General features: G+C 44.5%; 1 protein-coding gene across 1 annotated transcript in view; it reads right to left on the bottom strand.

Moving 5' to 3' along the window:
* Window positions 1–23,113, bottom strand: part of LOC101825446 (baculoviral IAP repeat-containing protein 1a) — a 44,395-nt gene that overhangs the window by 4,747 nt on the left and 16,535 nt on the right. Inside the window, exons 6-14 of the mRNA XM_040728850.1 lie at window positions 19,309–19,428; window positions 17,042–17,141; window positions 12,290–12,371; window positions 10,346–10,403; window positions 7,665–9,842; window positions 5,645–5,812; window positions 3,762–3,914; window positions 3,361–3,447; window positions 559–723 (exon numbers count right to left, since the gene is read on the bottom strand). Of these exons, the coding sequence (XP_040584784.1) occupies window positions 559–723; window positions 3,361–3,447; window positions 3,762–3,914; window positions 5,645–5,812; window positions 7,665–9,842; window positions 10,346–10,403; window positions 12,290–12,371; window positions 17,042–17,141; window positions 19,309–19,428 (3,111 nt within the window). The remainder of the gene's footprint in view (window positions 1–558; window positions 724–3,360; window positions 3,448–3,761; window positions 3,915–5,644; window positions 5,813–7,664; window positions 9,843–10,345; window positions 10,404–12,289; window positions 12,372–17,041; window positions 17,142–19,308; window positions 19,429–23,113) is intronic.

Here is a 23,113-nt window from a genome sequence, read left to right as displayed (position 1 = left end):
AGTCTACAGGAAAATGACCCTCTGGAAAAGAAAGCAGTGCCATGGCGTCTGTGGAGGGCATGGATGGCGTGGAGAAGAGACCCAGCTCGGGATTCTGGGCACTGGTGAAGGTCTGCCCTCATCTGGTTGACTCTACACTTACTTGGATAATGAAATTTTCAGCAATGTGAACAGGGAAATTGATCCAGGTCTACACCTTTGTTAAGTACTGTCAATATTCAGCTGACAGCAGAGCATCTGTCCAGGTGTCTGAACCACCAAGTGTCAGAACACAGATTCACTGGTCCATCATGGGGGAAGGGGAACTGAGTTCAATTCCCAGCACTGTGAAAACAAAGCACAGGTGGAGGGCTTCTATACCCCCACTAAAATAAGACCTGTTGCCCTTCCCAGTCTGACCAGGATGAACCTAAGTCTGTAGGACACGAGAGGAAACTCTGTGGTAGTAGAAGCAAGGAACAGTTTGGAAGACTCCCAGCTGTACACATTTGCAGCAGACAGCTCCAATGTTGCCACTGCCTCCACACAAAGGGAAATGCTTTCCCTGAGGAAACTCACCGATTTCCATCACGCTGTCGTCATCCAACGTTTCTGTAAAGGCAAGAACTCGGAGACACGGGAGCTGCAGACACTGCTGGACAATCAGTTTGGCCACCTGCTGAATCCCGTCCCCAGTGGGAAGGAGCAGTTCCTCCAGGTTCCCGAGAGAACCCAGAGCCTGTGCTGTGGGAGACACCACAAAGCCACCCTCAGTAGTTGTCCCCTCATGAGCAGCTGATGACCTGGACATTCTGCAGTCTAGAAGGCCCCACCTAGCAGAGGCCCTCCTGGTCACTGTCCTCTCCGAGGCAAAGAGAAGGGGTCAGCTCCCAGCCGCTGCTCCCTACTGCTCTCTGCAGCTGGCTCCTCCATCCTCCCGCAGCCGGCTCCTCACACAAGTCCAGTTGTCTCTCCATTTCTGCTCTGTCTTCTAAAGTGGGGTCTCTACTGCAGGTCACTCTCCTGGGAGCACAGAGTCTTCAGCCCCCTCCCTTGTCATCCCACCTCCTGCTATTACTCTGAGGACATCCACCCTCCTCATCAAAGCATGGTCCACTACTCTGACTGTCTTCCACCCAGTCCTTCCTAGCCTACACTCCGTAGATCATGTGACCACTAAATCTCTCCTCCTGTGGCCTCACAGAAACTAAATAGAAGGCTTTCTGACATGAAACAGTATTCCAGATTACTCTCTAACTTTCCCTGTCTTTGTGTAGCCCTGGCTAGCCTGTAACTCTCCTTGTAGGCCAGGCTGACCTGAAACTCATAGAGATCAACCTACTGCTACCTTCTGAGGGCTGGGGTTAAAGACATTCGCCACCTGGCTAGTTAACACATTTTTCTTTTATTTCTATGTCATGTGCATTGGTGTTCTGCCTGAATGTGTGTCCCTGTGAAGTGTTGGGTCCCCTGCAGCTGGAGTTGCAGACAGGTGTGGCATGTACGTGTGTGCAGAGAATTAAAGCCCGGGTCCTCTGGAAGCCCAGTCAGTGCTCTTAACCACCGAGCATCTCTGCAGCCCACATTATTTAACAAATCTTTGAAAGGAGGAAATACATTCATGAGATGGGGACAGCTGTCAGACGGGGCACAGGAAATTGGACACTCGCCTTCTCCTGATTAGGTCTGGTGTACCCTGAGCCGTGTCCTTTCCCTGGGGTTTGTCATCCTCGCAAGTCTCTTTTTTGTTTACACTCATTTACTTCTGTCAAGTTTGTGTTTGGTTGATTGGCACCCACATGCCACAGAGCATTGCAGGGGGCAGGGGGTCAACGGACAACTTATAGGAACTGCTTCTCTCCTTTCACCATGTGGTCCCAGGAATATCAATTTGATCCTTGGGCTTGGCAGGACACCATTAGCAGCTGTGCCATCTGGCTGTCCCACCCTCCCCTTTCAATGTTTACAAATTCTCTCTTCAGTAGTGAGGCTGTCATTATACTCCAGGTCTTATTGCACAATTAATGTGTGATACACGCCAGTGTCTTCTTGGTGCCTGGTCTTGTGCCTACTATTTGAGCACAATGCCATCCATTACCCCACCAATAAAACTCAGGTGGGGACTCGTGGCAAGCACATTCGTCCACATACACACACATTGTCTCTACAGAACTGGAAAAGAAGGAAGCAAGGAGAAACTCAGGCTCTCCTTATGCACCGTAAAGTCTGAGAACTGGAAGCTAGAGCTCCCTATCCCATAGCAGCCTGGCTGTTCTCTTTTAGTGTTTCACATAAACACTCACTATTTTCACAATCATCTCTTCCTTCCATCTTTCCTTTCTTCCTTCCTTTCCTTTTTTTGTTGGTTTTGGTTTTGGGAGACAAGGTTTCTTTGTTAGCCCTGACATTCTTCGATGGGCTCAAACTCAGAGATCTTATTGCTTCTTCCCCTGGCATTAAAGTGCTAGAATTAAATGTATATACCACCATATCCAGATTCATAATCATTTTTATTTAAATTATTTTTAATTAATTTTTATTTAAAAACTACTATTTTTATAAACATTTCTTAAGTCAAAAGTATTTAAACATTCCTTATACCTATCATTCTGTTAAATCTGAGTTACAGTGTTTTCTTAATGTTAAACAGAAGCTTTTATATATATTCCAGAAACCACTGAAAAAGGACAAAGCATATTTGGAGTGGACGCCAGACAATGAGTTACACAATGCTATCGTGGCCAAATTCTCTCCTAAGAAGTCGGTGAGCCTGACAACATTGCATCTAATGAGGTCAAGTGTGGGCACGTGTGGGACCAACAGTGATGGCATCTGGGGATGACACCGAGCATCATCACTAAGGTGTCCTCCTAAGGACCAGCACAGCTGGTACAGCTGACTCTGTATCAGCACTTTCCACCAGCTACAGGTTCAACTTCTAAAAATCCTGTCTGTGCCAAACACGTACAGACATTTCCCCCTCGTTACTCCCAGAACAACACAGTCACATTGCAGTAGGCATTGTAAACAATTGAGAGATGGTTTAAAGTATACGGAGGATATGTGGGGTCATGGGCAAACACTGCACCATTTTATATCATGGGGAGGAGGATCTTCTAGTGTTTACATCAGCAGAGGTCCTGGACCCAGCTGCCGTGGATGTCAAGGGACAGCTGTGCACTGCCTGCTTTGCAGTGGGTTCACTGAAGGACAATGCGGAGAAAGGGGAGGAGAAAGAGCATATTAAGAAACACTGTTTTTCAGATCTCTGAGTTCAAGGCAAGCCTGGTCTACAGAGCAAGTTCCAGGGCAGCCTCCAAACCAATACAGAGAAACCCTGTCTCAAAAAACCAAACAAGAAACACTGTTTTATAAACTCACCAAACTTTTCTGATGTTTCTTTATCTGGAAATTTTTGGCGTCTGAGATTCAATATCTTCAGCGAAACAAAATTTGGCAAAATAGCCACTAGGAAAGGGAAAATAAATATAGTTAGTTCAGATACATTTCCTGTGACACAGAGGAATATCACTGAAATAAAAAGCATCTCAAAGTGATGTAAGATGATGTACTATGCAGATTGAATCACTATGACTAGGCAGAGGAAACAACTCTGAAAGGGAAATGTTCACACTGTAGACACAGGTACATGTCATTGCCGTGAAAGACTCACTGAAGTCAGGTGCCGTCACAGTTCCTGTGACATCAGTTGCATTTCACTCTAGAGTATTTAATGACTTTGTGCAAAGGGGCATCTGGAGTCAAAGTTACACAGTTCTTACCAAATGGCCTGGTTTCAAAGCATTGTCCAGAAAACTCAATCTCTCTGAGTTTCTTGCAGGAAGCAAGCACAGCCATGAGAGACTCAAAATCCGAAAAGAAATCACATTTCAGGTGGAAAACGTGAAGATCGGGAGAGTTCTGAATCAATTTAACTGGAAAAGAGGAAGGATTTTCAGAAATTAGAGAAGGCTGCAAGTTCCCTTCTGACCTGGCCTCTCAATCCGTGCTCTCCAGCCACACCGATTAAACAGGCAGTGATGCAGTGATCCAGTGCTCAGGCCACATTGGGCGTGTGCTCAGCTTCTGCAACTGACTAGGGAGCAGATGAGATGGGGCAAGTTCCTGACCCTCTCTGGGTCAGTTTTCTCTTCTCCATATTTCACCTTCAGCGACAGCGGCCTGATATCTCTGTGTTTGCATACTGCCCTGACACATTGGGAACTCTGTACAGAGTAATATAAAAGACAGGTCAACTCTGAGGCACAACTTAGAAAAATATGTAAACTTATTTATTTGTCTATGTTTATATGGTATGCGGGGGTCTTCCATGTTCCACAGCACAAATGCAAAAACCAGGGGGGAATTGGGAGAATTGGCTGTTTCCTTCCATTTATGGGTCTGTGGAATCAAGGTCATCAGGCTTGACAGCAAGTGCCTTTACCTACTAATTGATCTCCAAAACCTGCAAAATAATTTTGTTTGTTTCTTTTCAGACAGGGTCTCATATTGTAAATCAGGCTGCCCCAGAAATAGCTATATTTATAGAGATAAGCTGACTTGATGTTGTGATAATCCTCCTGCCTCAGCCTCCCAAATTCTGACATTACAGGCATGTACTACCAAGCCAGATCCTGATCCACTTTCTACATTTCTTTAGTCCACAGTGTTCAGGGTTTTCCAAGTTAAGGATCTGGTGGTGCTTGAGTCACTTTGCTAAATGGCATGTTCTAGAAAGGTGTCTGTACAGCTGTCCATCAACAAGGGGCTGGGATAGAGAGAAATGGACAAAAGGTTCAGGTTTCCTGATGGCAGATGTTCTTCTGTATATGTTTCTCTTAAGATTGGCTGATGAATGAAACACTGTTTGGCTAGTAGAGGCAGGAAGACAGACAGAGCTATGAGATGAGGAGGATGCTGGAAAAAGAGGAGGAGAACCCTCCAAAAGGAGACACCATGTATCTGCCGAAGGAGTAACACGTCCAGGAATTCCCCGGTAAGTCAAGATCACATGGAAATATATAGATTTATAGAAATGGGTTAATAATTAAGACAGAGCTAGTAAGTAAGAAGCCCTAGCTATCGGTCAACCGTTTTATAATTGACACAGAGTCCGTGTGTTTATTTGTGGCTGAGAAGGGCAGTGAGACTTGGAGGGATAAGAAACTGCAGATATACAGTTGCCCCCAGTCAGATTTCTTTCTCCCTCGGCAGGCAGATCGCCGAGTGCCACTAAAACAACAGCGAAAGAAAAGGACTCCACAAAATGCCTTGGAGAGGAAGTGTGTTGGGAGTTCAACACTCAGGCCATGGGCTCAAACCTTCTCTTTTGAAGATACATTTTCTTAGCTAGATAAACCTGAGCAATTGCTGACTCAGTTTCCCCAGTTAAAAGTCAGCAGTAACCACTGTGCCTTCTCTCACACAGTGGTATGAAGAGTGAGTTAGTATCTGTGAAGAGTTCAGAACAGTTCCAGTCATGTTAAGGACTCAGGGTTACAAATACATGTCTGCCCCCTTACTGTTCCCACACCTTCCCATGGACACAGTTCACACTGTCAGACACACAGAAGTTTTAACTAATGATCTAATGATTCTAATGATTGTTAGCCAAGTAGCTTTTCCAGCTGAACCATTACCTGAGAGATCCAGGCACCATCCTTACCCAGTTTGGAGAGGTCAGACTCTGTGGAAGTTTGGATGGATAGCTTCTCCATGTGGTGGAGGTTTGGGAGGTCTCCAGGGAAGACAGACAGCACATCGGGTATGCCATCTAGTCTCACAGACAGTTCTCGCAGGTTTGGGAACTTGTCCAAGTTAGCGAAGAGTTGATCTGGAAAGCAGCACACAGTATCCATCACTCAAGAGACCCATGTGGGAGGAGTGTGCTGTCATTCTTAGATATTTTCATAAGGAAACTTCTCAGAGATGCTAGCATCTGTTTAGGAAGCACATCCATGAAGATCCCACCATCTGCATCATCTCCTGGTCACAGAGTACAGGGAAAGCACTGTGCTGCTCTCTAGACTCACCAAATATAAGATGTCTCCCCAACCAACACTGTGAGGACATCTGGTTTTGCATATGCAAAAGAACAAAGTTCAATTCCAACTTATATAAAAATGTAACTCAGAACCTCTGTACCAAACCAGATCCTGCATATTCTTTTCCAAGGACTAGTACCAACAAAGTCTGACATCCTTCCCTCTACCCATCCATTCCCACGCCCCTCGATATAGCCTGGGCCCCACATCCAACTCCTGGGCCTAGTCTAGCCACCCCACCTTTGCCAATACTAACGTCTAGGCTTCTGCCATGACCCACTCTGCCTCCCTCCCTGCCCCCAACCTTCAGGCTACTCACACACCACATGCATCCTCTCTTCACAGCCAGGTTCTACATATCCTTCTTCTGGGACTAGCTGGGTGAGTCTGCCTAATGCTCCCCTCCTCATATCCACCTCAACTCCCACATACACCCCCAATTCTAATCTTGAACCAGACAGAACATATTTCACACCAGCCCAGTTTCCTGGGTCCACATAAGCCATATCCAACGTCAGGCTCAATTCAACTCACACATCTTCTCTTTCGCCTAACCTGCTCTATTTTATCAGGCACAGAACTAACCAAAGAAGTCTCATTACAAAAATATGAGCATTGAAAGTTCAAGGCAGTAGTCTGTCCCCTCCCCCTCACCAAGCTACAGGTCCTGTAGAAATGTCTGTCAACAAGATTGACCTAAATGAATCCCAAGACACAGTTAAAATAACAACAATAAACTTCACCAAAGAAGTTTATGGAGAATTTGAGATGATATTTGTTTATGATGACACTTCTTAAAGGTGACACAGCTCAATAATCTTAAAAAGAAAGAACTTAAAGAGCATAAACACCTGAGTGATACCCAGGAAAACACAAACATAAGGCCAACAGAATAATGAAGAAAATCCATATATACATGCGCATGGAGAAATACACACACACACACTGAAATGCTATTTTAAATAAATCATTATAAGATAAAGTCTATTTTAAAAAAGCAAACATTTTTGAGCAGTGGTTCTCAACCTTCCTAATGCCAACCTTTTAATACAGTTCCTCATGTTGCGGTGACCCCCCAACCATAAAATTATTTTTGTTGCTACTTCATAACTCTAATTTTGCTACTGTTATGAACTGTAATGTAAAAATCTGATATTTCCAATACTCTTAGATGACCCCTGTGAAAGGGCCATTCAACCCCCTCAAGGGGTCGTGACCCACAGGTTGAGAACTGCCACCAGCTTAAAAGAAGGCAAAATATTATTTACCCATTTTAAAAAGTCAATTCTGGAGAAGCTAAACCCCCTCCTCTTTCAGGCAGTCAGGGTGCAGATGACTCTCCAGCATCATCTTACACACAGGCCATCATTTACCAATAACAAGCGATTGACCCTCCCTTACTAACGACCTTGAGAGATGAAATACTGATGGTAACGTTTTCCTAGCTTTCCTGAGTTACTTCAAACCCATCCTATGATTTGGTACCTTTCACTGATTTGTCCACTGCCCAGACAGTGAACGTGTTCAGATCTCTTCTATCAGGACACATTTATGACCTTGTCCCTGAGACGCTTCATTCATCTAAAACTAAGAACGAGAAAACAGTGTCAACCAGAATGGCTGTGTGACACTCAGGGATACCTGGCAACTGCTTTGTCCCTGAGACCTCAAGAGACCGCAAGGCAGGCAGGGTGAGAAGCAGCTGCTGTTCGGCTGCACTGAGCCTCAGTCTGCACAGGGAGCACTTGGTGACAGAGGTTTTATGCAGCTCCAGAGCAGGACGGATGCTTTCAAGAAAGTCACTGCTGTGTGTCAAACGGAGTTCGATATCCTGCGATGCCGAGAAGATTTCCATTAGGACCTGGAGCAGTGCTTGGTCTGCTGGACCCATGTTGACCACTCCAACTTCCAGCCTAGGGATCTTGTACTGCCTGGGTGACAGTTTCCAGTACCCAGCACTGATGTTGGGTAGACACTGGGGCTGGTTATTCATAAAATTCCTCAAGTTGTCTTCATTTTTAGCTAAGTTTTTCTCCCATTCCTTCATATGTTCAAAGGTAGATGCATAGTCCTCATCTATTGTTGGTGGCTGTAAGTTTTCAAAACATTTTTCCATGACTGAGTAACCTACTCTGGGTAGCATTTTATTTCCATTTATGGAGACTTGTACACTCCTCAACAGTTGCAGGCTTTCTGGGTGGTCCCCAAAGTACTGTAAATTCAGTACTTTCAAAGCCAGTGTTCTTCCTCGAAGGAATTGCAAGATAAATGGAGAGCATGCAGCAACCACATTGCTTTCATAAGCAAACTTTAGAGCAACATTCAGTAGATGTTCTGAAATGAACAAAGAGAAAGCTTCAGGAGATACCTGCCACATTTCCTTAATTAACTGTATCATGCAGGAAGTTTTTGAATGGAGCATCCCATAATCCTCATTTTCAGACAAGTTCTCCAGTGACTCTTTATCACTCACCAACTGAAGCAAGTGAGACACAATTTTTGGCCCTGCCTTTGGTGAAGGGTGGCTGGAGGCATACTTCAAAAAATTGTTATAGGAGTTTAAAGCCTTCAAGGGTGAGTTAACTTGTCTCAAATAATCAAGCCCCAGATCTTGGTCTTCGTCTCTTTCTGAACCCAGGAGTTCAGTCAGCCTCATGGCAGCAAGAAATTCTTGGAACAAAGGACTCAAGAAGCGATAGACTGGGCTCAGTCTCTGGGCGGTGAATTTGCTCATGAAGCAGGTGGTCAGATCTTCATCTTCATCAACTCCTGCTTCTGTGAGGTCCTCACTACTGAACTCAAAGCAAGATGAGAAAAGCCCTGTCAAGGCCAGCTGGCCACATGAGGACACAGTGGCCTTGAGACGCTCAGCTGCAGCCTCGTGCTTTAAGGAAAGGTATTTCATATAGGACTTGAAAACGGCCACATCATGAAAGGACTGGTCAGAAGGATTTTGAATCCAGTCTGTACAGACTGCTGCCATAAAGAGGGGGGTTTTGTGAATTCCCTGTAAATCTTTATTCATTCCAAAGTAAACCATAAACTCCAGGAGACGTGAAATTTTATGGAAAAATATCTTCCGCAATACAGAGATAGTGTTGTAGAAGGGAAACTCTCTGATCTCTAGAATCGTGTCTAGGTATGGGCGGATGGTCCTGGCCCTGTTGGTATGGACAGCGATCAACAAGCAGGTCTGTGACAAGTAGTTCTTTGTAATCAGGGTTTCTATGGCTTGGGGCAGTGACTCCATCCCACTGTAGTCGTCCACCAGGAAGAGCACCTGGTGCTTCAACTGCCGGATGCTGTCACTCAGACACACCTCACTAACTCTCGCTCCTGTCTCGAGGAGCTGGGCACCGATGATGCTGGCCAGGCCCTGGTCTGGTCTGCTGGAACGCAGGGAGATGTAGAAGACCAGCTGGAACCTGTTCAGCAGGGGGCAGCATCCCGATGCCCAGAGAAAGGCTGTTTTCTTCAGGAAGGTGGTCTTCCCACTGCCAGTTTCCCCCTCCACACACAGGACAGAGTTGAGGTTGGTGAAGATCTCAGGAAGCGTCAAGGCCTCTTGCACTGGCCTGCTGATGTGCTTTGAGACGATGGACAGATCACAGCCAAGCAAGTGGTCAGTGCCTAGGCTGGAACACACCTCTGGAAAATTTATGTGGCGGAAAGCGGCTTTGGTGTAGGCTGCTCTCAGCTGCTCACTCAGACTCTTGGCCTCTTGAAGCCACTGGGCCTCACGCTGATCCAGCTCTGTGGAGAGGACGCAGGCACCTCTGGGTGGACGTTCACATCCCTGGGCTTCGCTTGGAGCAACATCTGTGGGGAAAAGAAGGAAATGCAGCAAACCTCTCAATGCCAAGGCTGTGGTGGGTTTGTTACACTGTTCTGCCTGTCTGCTATGGATGAATCAGGACTTTCCTCTAATGTTCATGTTCTCCCTTGAGATCCTCTCAGACCTTTTCATAGAATCAGAACGTGGGATCATGTGTCCACGTCTCAGATTTGACCTGGGGTTCAGACATAATGTGTGCTTCTTAAGAGTACTCTGGCACCCCAATTTCCCATTTAAGATCTCAGGAGACGAGCTTGCTGCATGATGCTTTTAATACTGGCAGGTTTGGATCTGACACCAGGACTGCTGTCATTAGTCCTGCATTCATTCTCAAGATGTCACAGGAATGCTGACACTCTGTTGTCCACAGAACCCTCCATTCCAGCGCTCTCCTCTCTAGGAGCTCCTTGGACAACTATAAACACTCTTTCCTTTCAAGGAGCTACGTAAAAATACACATAATCCCATGTTGCTTTCAAGTTCTCACCAGCCACGGTGGAGAGAAATGCCCCTGCATCCTCACGACTGCTTCCCCCTGTGGTGTCCTGTGAAAGAGAAACCCATCATTAAATCAAAACTTGGTCTTAAATAAAGATTATATTGTCACTGATAATATAATCAATCAAAACCCAACATCTTCTAAACACAGCCTACACTCAGTGCTGGTTGAAGGAAGGAGTGCTCTAGAAAGAAAAGAAAAATTTCACACATCTGCAAGAGTGTGTTCCCAGATGGTACAATGTGGTCCATACATCCTGTCTACAGGTGATGCTATGTGGGTAATCAAAATAATAAGGTGTAGAACAAGAATGGTCCTGCTAAAATCATTAAGTATTCCCTCTATCCTTGGTTATTAGTAACTACATATGTAATAACTACATACTTCGGTGGAGAAAGGCTATTATACATGCATGAACACATACAGTGTTTCGTGTTCTCTTCTTAGAGACAAGATTTAATACAGACTAGGGTGCTCCTCTTTTTTCTAAGTGTTAGGATTGGAGGCATAAATTATAACACCTGGCTTCAACTGCTTTCAATTTTTGTATCTGTTCTGAGACCGAGTTTTGTTTACCCTAGACTGGCCTCAAACTTAGTATGTGCCTGACCAGGACTTTGAACTTGAGATCTCTCTTCCTCCATCTCCCACTATGATCCCAGGTATTCCTGCTTGATCAGTGCTGAGGATATACACAGGACTTCACATACACTGGGTAAACATTTTGCCAGTTGAGCTACATATCCTGTGATTGCAATGTGGATTTAAATTTACAGATACAAGAGATTAGCCAATTGAACCCCAGTTATTTCCCCTTTTGTTTTCTGCCCCTATTTTTGTTTTGCTGTTTTTTTTTTCCCTTTTTAAATTTTAAGTTAGAAACAAGTTTGTTTCACATGTCAATCCCAGCTCCCTCTTCCTCCCCTCCCTCCCCGCCTTCCTACCAGACCCCCCAGTCCCCCACCCAATCTCCACTCTGGTCCCCAGGGAGGGTGAGGCCCTCCATGGAGGATCTCCAGAGTCTGTCATTTCATCCAGGGCAAGGCCTAGGCCCTCCCCCAGAGAAGGAGGCTCATATTTAAGTGTGGCCTTAAACGTATGGCTAGCTTTGAACTCATGGCACCCTCAGGTTCAGTCTTGAGATTCCTGGATTGCAGGCATGGGACATTATGCCAAGCTTTGTTTCTTTTGGGGGATGACAAACATAGTACACTACTATACTACCTTCAAGTGAGGAAGTGTATGACTACTCAAATGATAGTTTGTATCCCTGAGAAACTTAGGGTTCAAACTATTATCTTAAGTACAATTTCACTAGGCATTGTTTTTGTGACAGAAACACATCTATAGGCCAGTGATGTAGGTCATTTACAAAGTCCTTGCCTGAATTTGATCTCAAGTACTGCAAGAAATAAAGCAAAACAATAATAAAAATACAGCTGTTTATGTTGGCAAACAGGCTTACAATCCTAACACTTGGAAAGGTAACACAGGAGGATCATAAATTCTAGGCCATTTGGGGTACATAGCAAGTTCAAGGTCAGCCTAGACCTCATACTAAGAAACTGTCTCAAGCAAAACACTAAGTAAACAAAATGAAATATACCTCAAAGATCTCTAAACACCAAGGAGGAAGTCAAGCTTACAGTCTAAAGATCACAGAGTTGGATCCATTTAGCTCAGATGTCAGTCAAGTCTAAGCTTGAAAGAATCTGAAGAATTCCAGTAGGAGAAGGGATTGTGCATTTCATAGAGCTAGATATGTGTCTTCTGTTTACTGTGAAACACCATCTACAGCTATCAGATGGTAGTTTCTTAGCAAATATTTGCAGTTTATTTAATTCTATATTGGCAAGGGGCAACTGCTGTTCAAAACAGTATTCAACTACAGGATCATGCACTGCCCAGCACAGAAGGGGTGGTGTCCATTACCATGGCTTCCGGAATTTCGCATTGGCTCTGAAGGGCTGGAGTCACTTCTGCAGAGGACTTCAGGTATTGGAGAAAGACACAGCTAAGCGGAGAAGATAAAAGTCACAAAATGGTCCCATGCAAGTAAGCATTTGTATTCGGTTTTTAACATAGACACAGAACTAAGAACGAAGTACAGCTAGGTGTTAGTGGCACATGCTTTTAGTCCCAGTACTCGGGAGGCAGAGGCAGGCAGATCTCTGTGAGTTCATGGCCAGCCTGGTCTACAGAGCGAGTTCCAGGACAGCCAGAACTACACAGAGAAACCCTGTCTTAGGAAAGAGAAGATACTCACACTTTGACTTTCCACAGCTTAGTGCATGTGGTTTGTAAAGTGATGGTGATTATATGCAGAGAGCATGGTGAAATGAATGCATATAGTTAATGTCTGTCTATGCAAGCAGATCAAATGAACTTAGAGACTCAAAACTAGTAAGCCTTCACTGTCAAATGGCTTGGTCCTAGAAACCTAAGTGAGGTCACAGAGGGGTGAAGAAATGACAGATACTGAAGAAATGACACAGATACATAAAAGCTGGGATCTAGTGGGTACGCTTATTCTGGAGGGCATCTACTCAACTCAGAAACTCAGCCCCTTTATTATGTACAGCATAGGGAAGAGGAGGAGTGGTTAGCTAGTCTCTGTGGGATGTCTCTGAAGGGAAGCAGTCTCTGGCTGTGAACATCAGGTAGGAAGAAGCATCGGGGGTGCATTCTGCACACACTAACAAACTGTCACCATCCTCCACACTCCAGGACAAGGCTTTGCCACTCTCACTGGTCTGAGACATTGATGTCCTTGATATGGCCATGCAGATGTCAATAATATACTTTCACTCAAGGCTTCCTCTGCTCCCACACAGCACTGATGGACTCTACCCTAGCTCCAGGTCAGTAGAGACTCATGAGAGTAAGATGCTGAGTGATGGAGGGCATTCCACATCTTCCTCTGACCTCCACCAGCACACAAGGTGCACACAGACATGCATGTGTGCGCACGCGCGCGCGAGCACACACACACACACTAAAATAAATCTTTAAAAAATAAATAAGATAGGGATCAATAGAGGAAAATACCCAAAAATATAGCTCAGTCTGTTAATATGTGCCTTCCCATACCTGTGCATGTTACATGAGTAAATACATAAAACACATGTGTGTACATGAAGAAAGATTTTTAAAAACTAATACTAGAAAATCTGGAGTGGCTATATTCATATCAAATAATACTTAAGAATAAGGAATAGCAGAGCTTCTGAGATGACACAGTAGCATTTACTGATAGATCTGATGACCTGAGTTCACACAGTGGAAGAAGACGACAGACTCCTGCATGTGGTTCTCTGACCACCATATATCCACCATGGTACACATGCTTACTCACATACATATGGCACAGAGAACATAAATAAATAAAATGTAATAAAAAAATTTAAAGGGTCAGGCATGTTGGCACATGCCTTTAATCCCAGCACTCAGGAGGCAGATCTCTGTGAGTTCAAGTCAAATCTAGTCTACTAGTGAGTTCCAGACCAACCAGTAGTGGTGCATAGTGAGGCCTTATGTCATTTTTTTCTTTTAAGAATAGAGAATATTGCCGGGCGTTGGTGGCACAGGCTTTTAATCCCAGCAATTGGGAGGCAAAGGCAGGCAGATCTCTGTGAGTTCGAGGCCAGCCTCCAAAACAATACAGAAAAACCCTGTATCAAAAACACCAAAAAAAAAAAAAGAATAGAGACTATTGTCAAAGATAAAGGAGGAAATTTCATATATTTTCTAATGATGATAAATCAAAGGGCAAAATATTGTTAAAGTGTACTGATGACGAAAAAGAATAAAAAAGTGTAAAAAATATGAAAAGACATTAATATCATTAGTAATTAGGCTACTAAAAACTAAAATTTGGACAATGTCAAGTTGAAGAGGATTCAGACCAGTGTAAACTCATCTGTGCTAGTGGGAATGTACCTCAAAACAACTGAGATTCCATATTTTCTTCTGTATCTTAGAGAAAGGCATATTAGCATTAGACTAACTCTCCCTGCCCTGAGAGCCATCAAAAGCCAGCAGTTCCCCAGAAAGGGGAAGGTCTTGGGGAGTCCTTCCTCAACCAGGCTGAAATGTTGACTGGATGATAGTTTGTAGGCAGCCACAGCCATGTGAGGTTTTCTTGTTGTTGCTTTGAGACAGTGTCTCGCTCTGTAGACCAGGCTGGCCTCTGACTCACAAGAGATCCGCCTGCCTCTGCCTCTCAAGTGGCGGGATTAAAGGCATGTGCCACCACATCCAGGTTCCATGTGAGTTCTTGAGCACAAGTTAGAAAAGTTGGCTAAAAACAAGCCAAGCTAAAGCCAGGCATTCATAAGTAAGAATAAGTCTCCATGTGTTTATTTGGTGGCCACCTGTGCCCCCCCCAATTAAAAAAATAAGTCAACTAAACACAGGAAACGGAAGGCTACCTGAAAGTGTTGTAAAGCTATAAACATTCAAAGTACACTTCCATGGACTTGCTTCCTCCAGCATGGCTCCTCTGCCTAAAAGCTCTATAACCTTCCCAAGCAATGCCACAAACTAGGGACCTAGTGTTCAGATATGCCAGCCTATGGGAGACATTTCTCCATCCATGTAAATATTCTGAGTAGTCACACAAAAACAGTTGGTAATTTAAATAAAAAGTAGTAGAAGGACCAAACAAAATCACATAAAAAATTGGTTGATAGACTTAAAAAAAGTTTTAAGTATAACTAGATTGCATTTTAACTTATCAGCCCAAGGATTAAGAAGGCCCTATACTCAAATTTTACTACCTACTACATCCAAATAAAAAGCAAAAGTGAGGTCTACTCTCAAGCATCTTCAAAACTCACAATGAGAAGGAAATAGTTTTAGTTAGCTAGTTACAAACTGAGACAGGACCTCACTATGGAGTCCCAGCTGGTCTCCAATACATGACCCCAAGCAGAGAGATTAATGGGAGTGAGAGGAGGACAAGAGAGGGTAACAGGAGGGGGTGGCAAACAAAATTGAAATACACTGTGTCTGTGTATAAAGTGTCATAATGAAACCTACTGCTACTGAAAATTAATATATACTATCAAACATACTTTAAAAGATATTTCTAAGGATTTGTCCTATTATCACCATTTTATCTCATAAATGTAATTGTTTTTAAAAGTTAAACAAATCAGACTTAAACTCTTCTAACACCAAGATAATGTAGTACAAATTTGCTTTGAATGCACAAAGGACACCTGTGGAACTAAGCAGAGAACACTCCAATGCAGCTTCAGCTCTTCCAGCCTGCAAAGAGCCGCCACACCCAAAGAGATCTTCAATTGTGATTTTTCTTTCTTAACTTATAACTGCTTGGTTTTAAAAATAAACTGATTTTAAAATCAAGCATACTAAAGTATTTCATCTAAAATGAAACCTCCCATTGTTCTCCCTTCAGCTTCTGAGACTGGGACTACAGGTATGCACCACCGCGCCAACCAAAACACTCACTTTTAACACTGCACATATTGATATTTGTCGGGGCCTCCAGCCATCAGTCAGCTAGGCTCTATCACGTACTCATAGAAAAGACGTGACACTAAGACCACCCTGCCACCCCTTCTGACATAAAGCAAATTCCAAGTAACAAGCCTGCGGTTTACCTGTCAGTTAAAGATTGGCTTAATTGGAAAACTACAAGGTCCTCAGAAGATAGGCCTGAGCAGTAGTAAATTGTAATAGATAGGTTACCAAGCAACATAGGAGTTCCTACCCCTGACCTCTTGCCCTGTAGATTAGGTAGCCAGGCAACACAGCAGACCACCTCTTCCACTGACCTCTTGCCCCTGCAGCTGCAAGTACACCTTCCCCCTTCCCCTCCTCAGTTCTCCTATATAAATCCCTTTGGGATGAAATAAAATTGTCGCCTTGATCAGAATCCTGTCTTGGCGTCCATTCCTGTATCCCCTGTCCTCCATCTTTCTCCTAGGTGTCCACCAGACCCATGTTGAGTGTCCTGCGGGTCAGGACAGATATTTACTTCTGGAAAAATTCTTGGTAATTACTTAGTGAAAACAACAAAATTCTTCTTGGAATTGGGCATTTCTAGAGAGTTTTTCATGTGTAGAAAATGAGTAAAAATAAACTTGGAGAGTCACAGACAGGGGGTAAGCGTAGCTCAGTAGTAAAGGTCTTGCCCAGTGTCCCCAGCTCACTGGTTTCATACCCAGCACTGAGAAAAGGAAATCACAGAAAGCTTAGATGTTGGAAATAGGAAATTCTAAAAGCTTCTAGAAGAAACAGGAGTGGGAAAAGAGTTTCTAATCAAAGGAATCAAAACAGTGTGAGACTGTCAGGCACACCATGGGTGCTCACCACTTTGGAGGCTGATGAAGGAAGATCTTGAGTTCAAACCCAACCCAGGCTATTTAAAAAGTTTGGTGTGGTGTGGGCTATATAGCAAGATGCTTATTTAAATATATATATATATATATATACATATATATATATATTGACCCAGTAAAAACCAAGTCTAACTATGAGAGAAAAGCTAGACAGGGAGGATGTCATGGGAAGAAGGAAACAGGGATAAAATTTGTGTCCTTCACAGTGGGAATCAGAGGTGTGGACAGATAAAGCCCACAGATAAAGCAGGCTGGGGAGCTGGGAGGGAATAACTACCTAAGTACATTCAAAGTTCAGGGAATTCATCTTGCTCACTTGGGATAGAACCTGGTGTGATCTTCTAATGGGTCATCACCTTCCTTCCACTGTTCCATAAATCCGCCACAAGAAAAACACTGGACAACATCCCTTATGCCTAGAAGTAAGAAAATGTGGTCAGTGTTACTCTGACATATACCTGTCAACTCACAAACAGATAATAACTTAAGATTTCCATAGTAAAACCCTATTTGCATCCCAATTGGATTGTGTGGCAAAGTCAGGCACAGGTCACCAGGGAGCAACAGTTCACACAGGACTCTTGGTTCTTCAATGTGGGGGTCAGCAACACTCGCTGGGCCTTCTGTGTTTTGATCATCTCAGCCCTGTCATTCCTAGAGACTTTCAAAGACTAGAAATTCCATGGGAGCAGAGACTCTGTCTGATGACATGGTGGGACCTCACAGACGTAGGCAATCAATAAGCATTTGCTTAAGGAATAAATGAAAAAGAATATATGAAGATTGCAGGTGAAGAAACACAGGAGCAAAGTTAGGGGTTCTCCGTAGGTGAGATCATGTGGAATTACTTGTCTCTGCCCACATTATTGCCAGGTCTATTTCACTGCAAATAGGAGCACATCGCCCATGAGACCTGAGGAAGGCTGGCAGGAAGAGACAATAAAGACGAGACAAAGGGTTAAAGCTGAGGTAAAGAAACCATTCATGCCATTCATACATTTGTTAGGTAAAGTGCCTGACCTGCTCTGACAAACTTGCAATATTATGTAATCACAGTAATAGTGTTACACAAAACTCCATCTCAGCTCAGAAGTGCATTTGATCGGAGGAATGCTAACAAGATAGCCAGGGAGGGTACTGTAGATTTTCTTCATTCTCTCCTAGAACTTTGGCCAGTGACCCAGCTGAGGGGAACTAGCTTTGTGAATTACTGATGGGCAGCAGCTAAAGAGAGACCAGGAACTATGGAAGATCCATCATGGTTTAAAACTAAGGAAATGAATTTGCAAGGATTTCTCCTATGAGCACTGTATTGTGAAAACAGTGATTCATATCCTACTTTCTCCCATTCTTCGTTAGCAATAGAAATTCCAAATTGTGTGTGAGCGTGGGAGTGTGTGTGTGTTTGAGAGTGTGTGTGCTCACACGTACATACATGTACTACACACTGCACATGCATACAACCCAGAGGTCAATGTCAGCCACCTTCCTCTATCATTCTCCACCTTGTTTTTAGAGGTAAGGTCTCTCAATGAACTTGGAACTCACTGATTCAGCAAGACAAGTGAGCTCTGTGGATCCACCTGTCTTTGCAACCCAGAGCTGGGATCATAGGCATGTACCATCACACCAGGCTTTTTACATAGGTGCTGGGAATATAAATCCAGGTCTTGACACTCACACAGCAAGCACCTTACTGACTACCCAGACCCTAGAAACTTCAATTCTTTTTTTTTTTTTTTGGTTTTTACAAGACAGGGTTTCTCTGTATTGTTTTGGAGGCTGTCGGTCCTGCCACCTCGAACTCACAGAGATCCACCTGCCTCTGCCTCCCAAGTGCTGGGATTAAAGGCGTGCGCCACCACCACCCGGCAAAACTTCAATTCTTAACCGGGCATATTGTCACCCAAGGAAAATACTGATTTCTCATCCATTCTCAGAGGCAGATATGGCCATCTAAGTTCTGGTAAAAGAAATACAAGGGAGCTGGAGAGATGAATCCCTGGGTACGAGGACTTGCTGTGCCAACATAAGAACCTGAGTTCAAATCTTGGCATCTACATGAAAAACTAAATGAGGCCAATCACACACCCATTCCGCAGTGATTGAACAGGAAGATCACTGGATCTGGCCAGCTACCGCCTGACTCTGTTCAGTGAGACCCTGCCTCAAGAGAATAAGGCAGAAGGTAATAGAGCAGGATATTCAAGTCCTTCTGCTATCCTCTGCCTACCTGTACACACACACACCACACTCACAAACACACGTAACAAAAAGAAACATGAGCACAATTGTCTTGTGCCAGTTTCTGGAAACTTCTGGGGCATTGGAAGCAAGACACAAGAGAAAGAAAGGTATAGAGACAAAAAGACATGATAATTTTCCCAAACAGACTACTGCACTCACTGTCAGCCCAGACCTCAGGTTTCAAGTTTGGAGGCTGAGCACCAAGGGAGCACAGGAAACTGAAGGTCTTATGGGGCAGCAAAGGGATCTGTGAGGAATGATGGAGAGTGGAGACTGCTGGGTGGAGATAAATGCAGTCTGGCCCAGCACATGTGGTGAACATAAATCCTGACTCACCTGTGTAGAACAGGCCCGCTCTGACCATAGCCTCAACAGCCACAGGTGATTCTTGGGGCCAGTCCTTAAAAGTGTCCAGCCTTAGTTCTTCATTAGCGAAGACGCTGTCATTGCAGTAAGCTTGGGAGTTGGTGGAAGAGAGAAAAAAAGATGCAGGTGAGACCAGCAGGCTTTGATCACAAAGTTCAAGTTAGCTGTGTGTATGGGTGGATGGTCTAATGTTCTGTGCTTACGTCAAACAAATTGAAGGTAGTTAGAAAAGCACAAAAGATTATGAGAAGCAATCAATTCGACTAACAAAATACTTTTATAGTCTAGAGGCCTTTATTTTATTTCACTTTTTACTTCTATTAAACCATAGAGTAATAGAGAATAGCTCCCTGGTGCCACACTGTGTGTTCTCTGGGAGGAGCAGGCTGGCTTCAGGTTCTCTATGGCTTCCTTTCTCTGACCATTTTTCAATGCCCACTTCAAGAAGTACATCCTGCCCTAAGGTCCTCCTTCACTCCCAGCCCACATGTGTGTATGTGTATGGTTCGTGTGTGTGCAGGTACATGTATGTGTGTAGGTACATGTGCATTGTGGGCACGTACAAGTGGAGGCCAGAGGACAACCTTCACTGTTATTTGCCTTGAACTTACGAAGCAGGCTGTCTGGCTGTGGATGCCCAGAGGTTGACATGTCTGTCTCCCCAGGGCTGAGGTCACAAGCCCATACTGCCACAGTTAGCCCCTTTTACACATGGATTCTAGGGGTAGAACTCAGGTCTTTGTTCTCGAAAGGCCTTTGTTACCCCCAGCCCTTGTTAGTTTGTTTTGGTTTGTTTGTGGTTTGTGAAAACAGGGTCTTTTTATGTAGCTTTGGCCAGCCTGGAACTTGATATGTAGACCAGGCTGGCCATGAGCATCCAGAAATGTGCCTGTATTAGCTTTTAAAATACTCAATACACACATTAATCCTTTCTGCAAGAATCCAGCCCTTAACTTGGTTGTTTGCAATGACACAAAGGTGCTGTGTGAAAATAGACTATTCCAGTATTGCCAGGCACTGCGCCCTGTGCACCTTTGGACCTGACCCTGACTGCAGTGACAAGGGATGAAGAAATAACAGTGAAAAGAAATGAAAGACATGTGTACAGAAAAGCTAGGATTGGGCAGGCTGTACTTAATCTGATGGAGCAAGCACCAACTATGTAACAACCCGGAACCTCTGTGAGTTTATTATATACATCACAGGGGAGGGGCTAAGTGAGTTTATTATATACATCACAGGGGAGGGGCTAAGTGAATTCATTATATATATCACAGGGGAGGGGCTAAGTGAGTTCATTACATACATCACAGGGTAAAATGGGGGATGTTCTCCTGTATATATGTTTCTCTTATTGGTTGATGAATATGATTGGCCAGTAAAGACAGGAAGGATAGGCGGGGCTACCAGACCAGGAGAAGGCTGGTGAGAGGAAGGCAGAGAGAGGCCAACAGGAGATGCCATGTAGACATCGGGAAGATAGGACGTGCCAGGTGTTCTCTGGTAAAATAATGCCATGTAGAAATACATAAATTTGTAGTTATGAGTTAATAATTAAAACAGAGATAGCCAGTAAGAAGCCCTCACCATCAGTCAACAGTTTTATAATTAATATAGCGTCCATGTACTTATTTGGGGTTAATTGGCTGTAGGACCAGGCTGGAAAGAAACCCAGCAACAACAGGGGAGGGATTAAGTAAGTTTATTATATACATCTCAGGGGAGGGGTTAAGTGAGTTTATTATATACATCAAGGGCAGGGGTTAAGTGAGTTTATTATATACATCACAGGGGAGGGGTTAAGTGAGTTTATGATATACATCTCAGGGGTGGGGTTAAGTAGTCTTCATAGGCTGTCTGTGTAGGACAGTAGTCTCCGGCTGTAAGCATCAGGGAGGAGAAAGCTAGTTCTTACACACACTGCTCCATCATTCGTAAACACCTATACTTACACACACTGTAAATGTTCACACTAGACCATAAGGCTCTCCCACTCCTCTGAGCCTCACTCAGGGAAAAAACTTTTGCCATCCCATGGGTCTGGGGCTTAACTGATGCTGGGTCGAAGCCAGTTACGTTGTGCTGACCTGAATTTCATTTCTGACCTCACTGTAGTTGTGTTGTTCTTTTTGTTTGTTTGCTTTTACTTTTTGAGGGCCCACCACCCATCTCTCAAGTAAATACACAGAGACTTATTCTTACTTATGAATGCCTGGACTTAGTTTGGGTTGTTTCTAGCCAGCTTTTCTAACTTAAATGATTCCCTTTCTCTCAACTACATTTTGCCTCTGGGCGTTTTACCTTTCTCTACTCTGTATTCTTTCCTTCTTAGCCAGTGGTTGGCCGGGTAGCTCAGTGGCTGGCCCCTAGTGTCCTTCTTCTCTTCTCTTTTTTCTCACCCCTCTCTCTCCTCTCAAGCCCAGATTTCTCCTCCTGTTTATCCTCTCTGCATACCAGCCCCACCTATCCCTCTCCTGCCTGGCTATTGGACATTCATTAGACCTATCAGGTGTTTTAGGCAGGCAAAGTACTACAGCTTTACAGAGTGTTAAACAAATGTAACATAAAAGATGCAACACATCTTTGCATCATTAAGCAAATATTCCACAGCATAAATGAATGTAGCACATCTTAAACTAATATTCCACAACACCTCAGTCAGTTTTGTTGCTGACTATGATAGCTGAAGACACCCCTATAAGGTGAGACTTGTGTTTTTTGTATTGACAGAAGGAGAGAACCAAATCCCCAAAGAAATCCTCCACACCCACACTCCAGGGTGCCCACGTACATACAAACACACCTAAAACCCCTCTAACATGAAAATAAATAAATCAGTTATTCTACATGCCCACGTGGTTAGCATTCCCCCTCACACACTATCAGCACAAAAAAAATTTAACTGAGTCATCCCATAAAAGCAGAAATCACATGAAAAAAATTTTAAGGGGAAAGATGAACAGGCTAAAAATGAGAGAGTGCACAAAAAAAGAAGAAAAGAAAAAGGGAAGGAAGGAAGGAAGGAGGGAAAGAAGGAAGGAAGGAAGGAGGGAGGGAGGGAAGGAAGAAAGGAAGGAGGGAGGGAAGGAGGGAGGGAGGGAGGGAAGGAAGGAGGGAGGGAGGGAGGGAAGGAAGAAAGGAAGGAAGGAGGGAGGGAGGCAGGGAGGGAGGGAAGGAAGGAAGGGAGGAAGGAGGGAAAGAAGGAAGGAAGGAAGGAAGGAGGGAGGGAGGGAAGGAAGGAAGGAAGGGGGGAGGCAGGGAGGGAGGGAAGGAAGGAAGGAGGGAAAGAAGGAAGGAAGGAAGGAGGGAGGGAGGGAAGGAAGGAGGGAAGGAAGGAAGGAGGGAGGGAGGGAAGGAAGGAAGGAAGGAGGGAGGGAGGGAGGGAGGGAGGGAAGGAAGAAAGGAAGGAGGGAGGGAAGGAGGGAGGGAGGGAGGGAAGGAAGGAAGGAAGGAAGGAGGGAGGGAGGGAAGGAAGGAGGGAGGGAGGCAGGGAGGGAGGGAAGGAAGGAAGGGAGGAAGGAGGGAAAGAAGGAAGGAAGGAAGGAGGGAGGGAGGGAAGGAAGGAGGGAAAGAAGGAAGGAAGGAAGGAGGGAGGGAGGGAAGGAAGGAAGGAAGGAGGGAGGGAGGGAAGGAAGGAAGGAAGGAGGGAGGGAGGGAAGGAAGGAGGGAAGGAAGGAAGGAAGGAAGGAGGGAGGGAGGGAAGGAAGGAAGGAAGGAGGGAGGGAGGGAAGGAAGGAAGGAAGGAGGGAGGGAGGGAAGGAAGGAAGGAGGGAGG

The sequence above is a fragment of the Mesocricetus auratus genome, unplaced genomic scaffold (assembly GCF_017639785.1).
Source record: "Mesocricetus auratus isolate SY011 unplaced genomic scaffold, BCM_Maur_2.0 Super-Scaffold_100020, whole genome shotgun sequence".
Taxonomy (NCBI): domain Eukaryota; kingdom Metazoa; phylum Chordata; class Mammalia; order Rodentia; family Cricetidae; genus Mesocricetus; species Mesocricetus auratus.
Note: the sequence above shows the minus strand (reverse complement) of the source record. Positions and strands in the feature narration are given on the sequence as shown.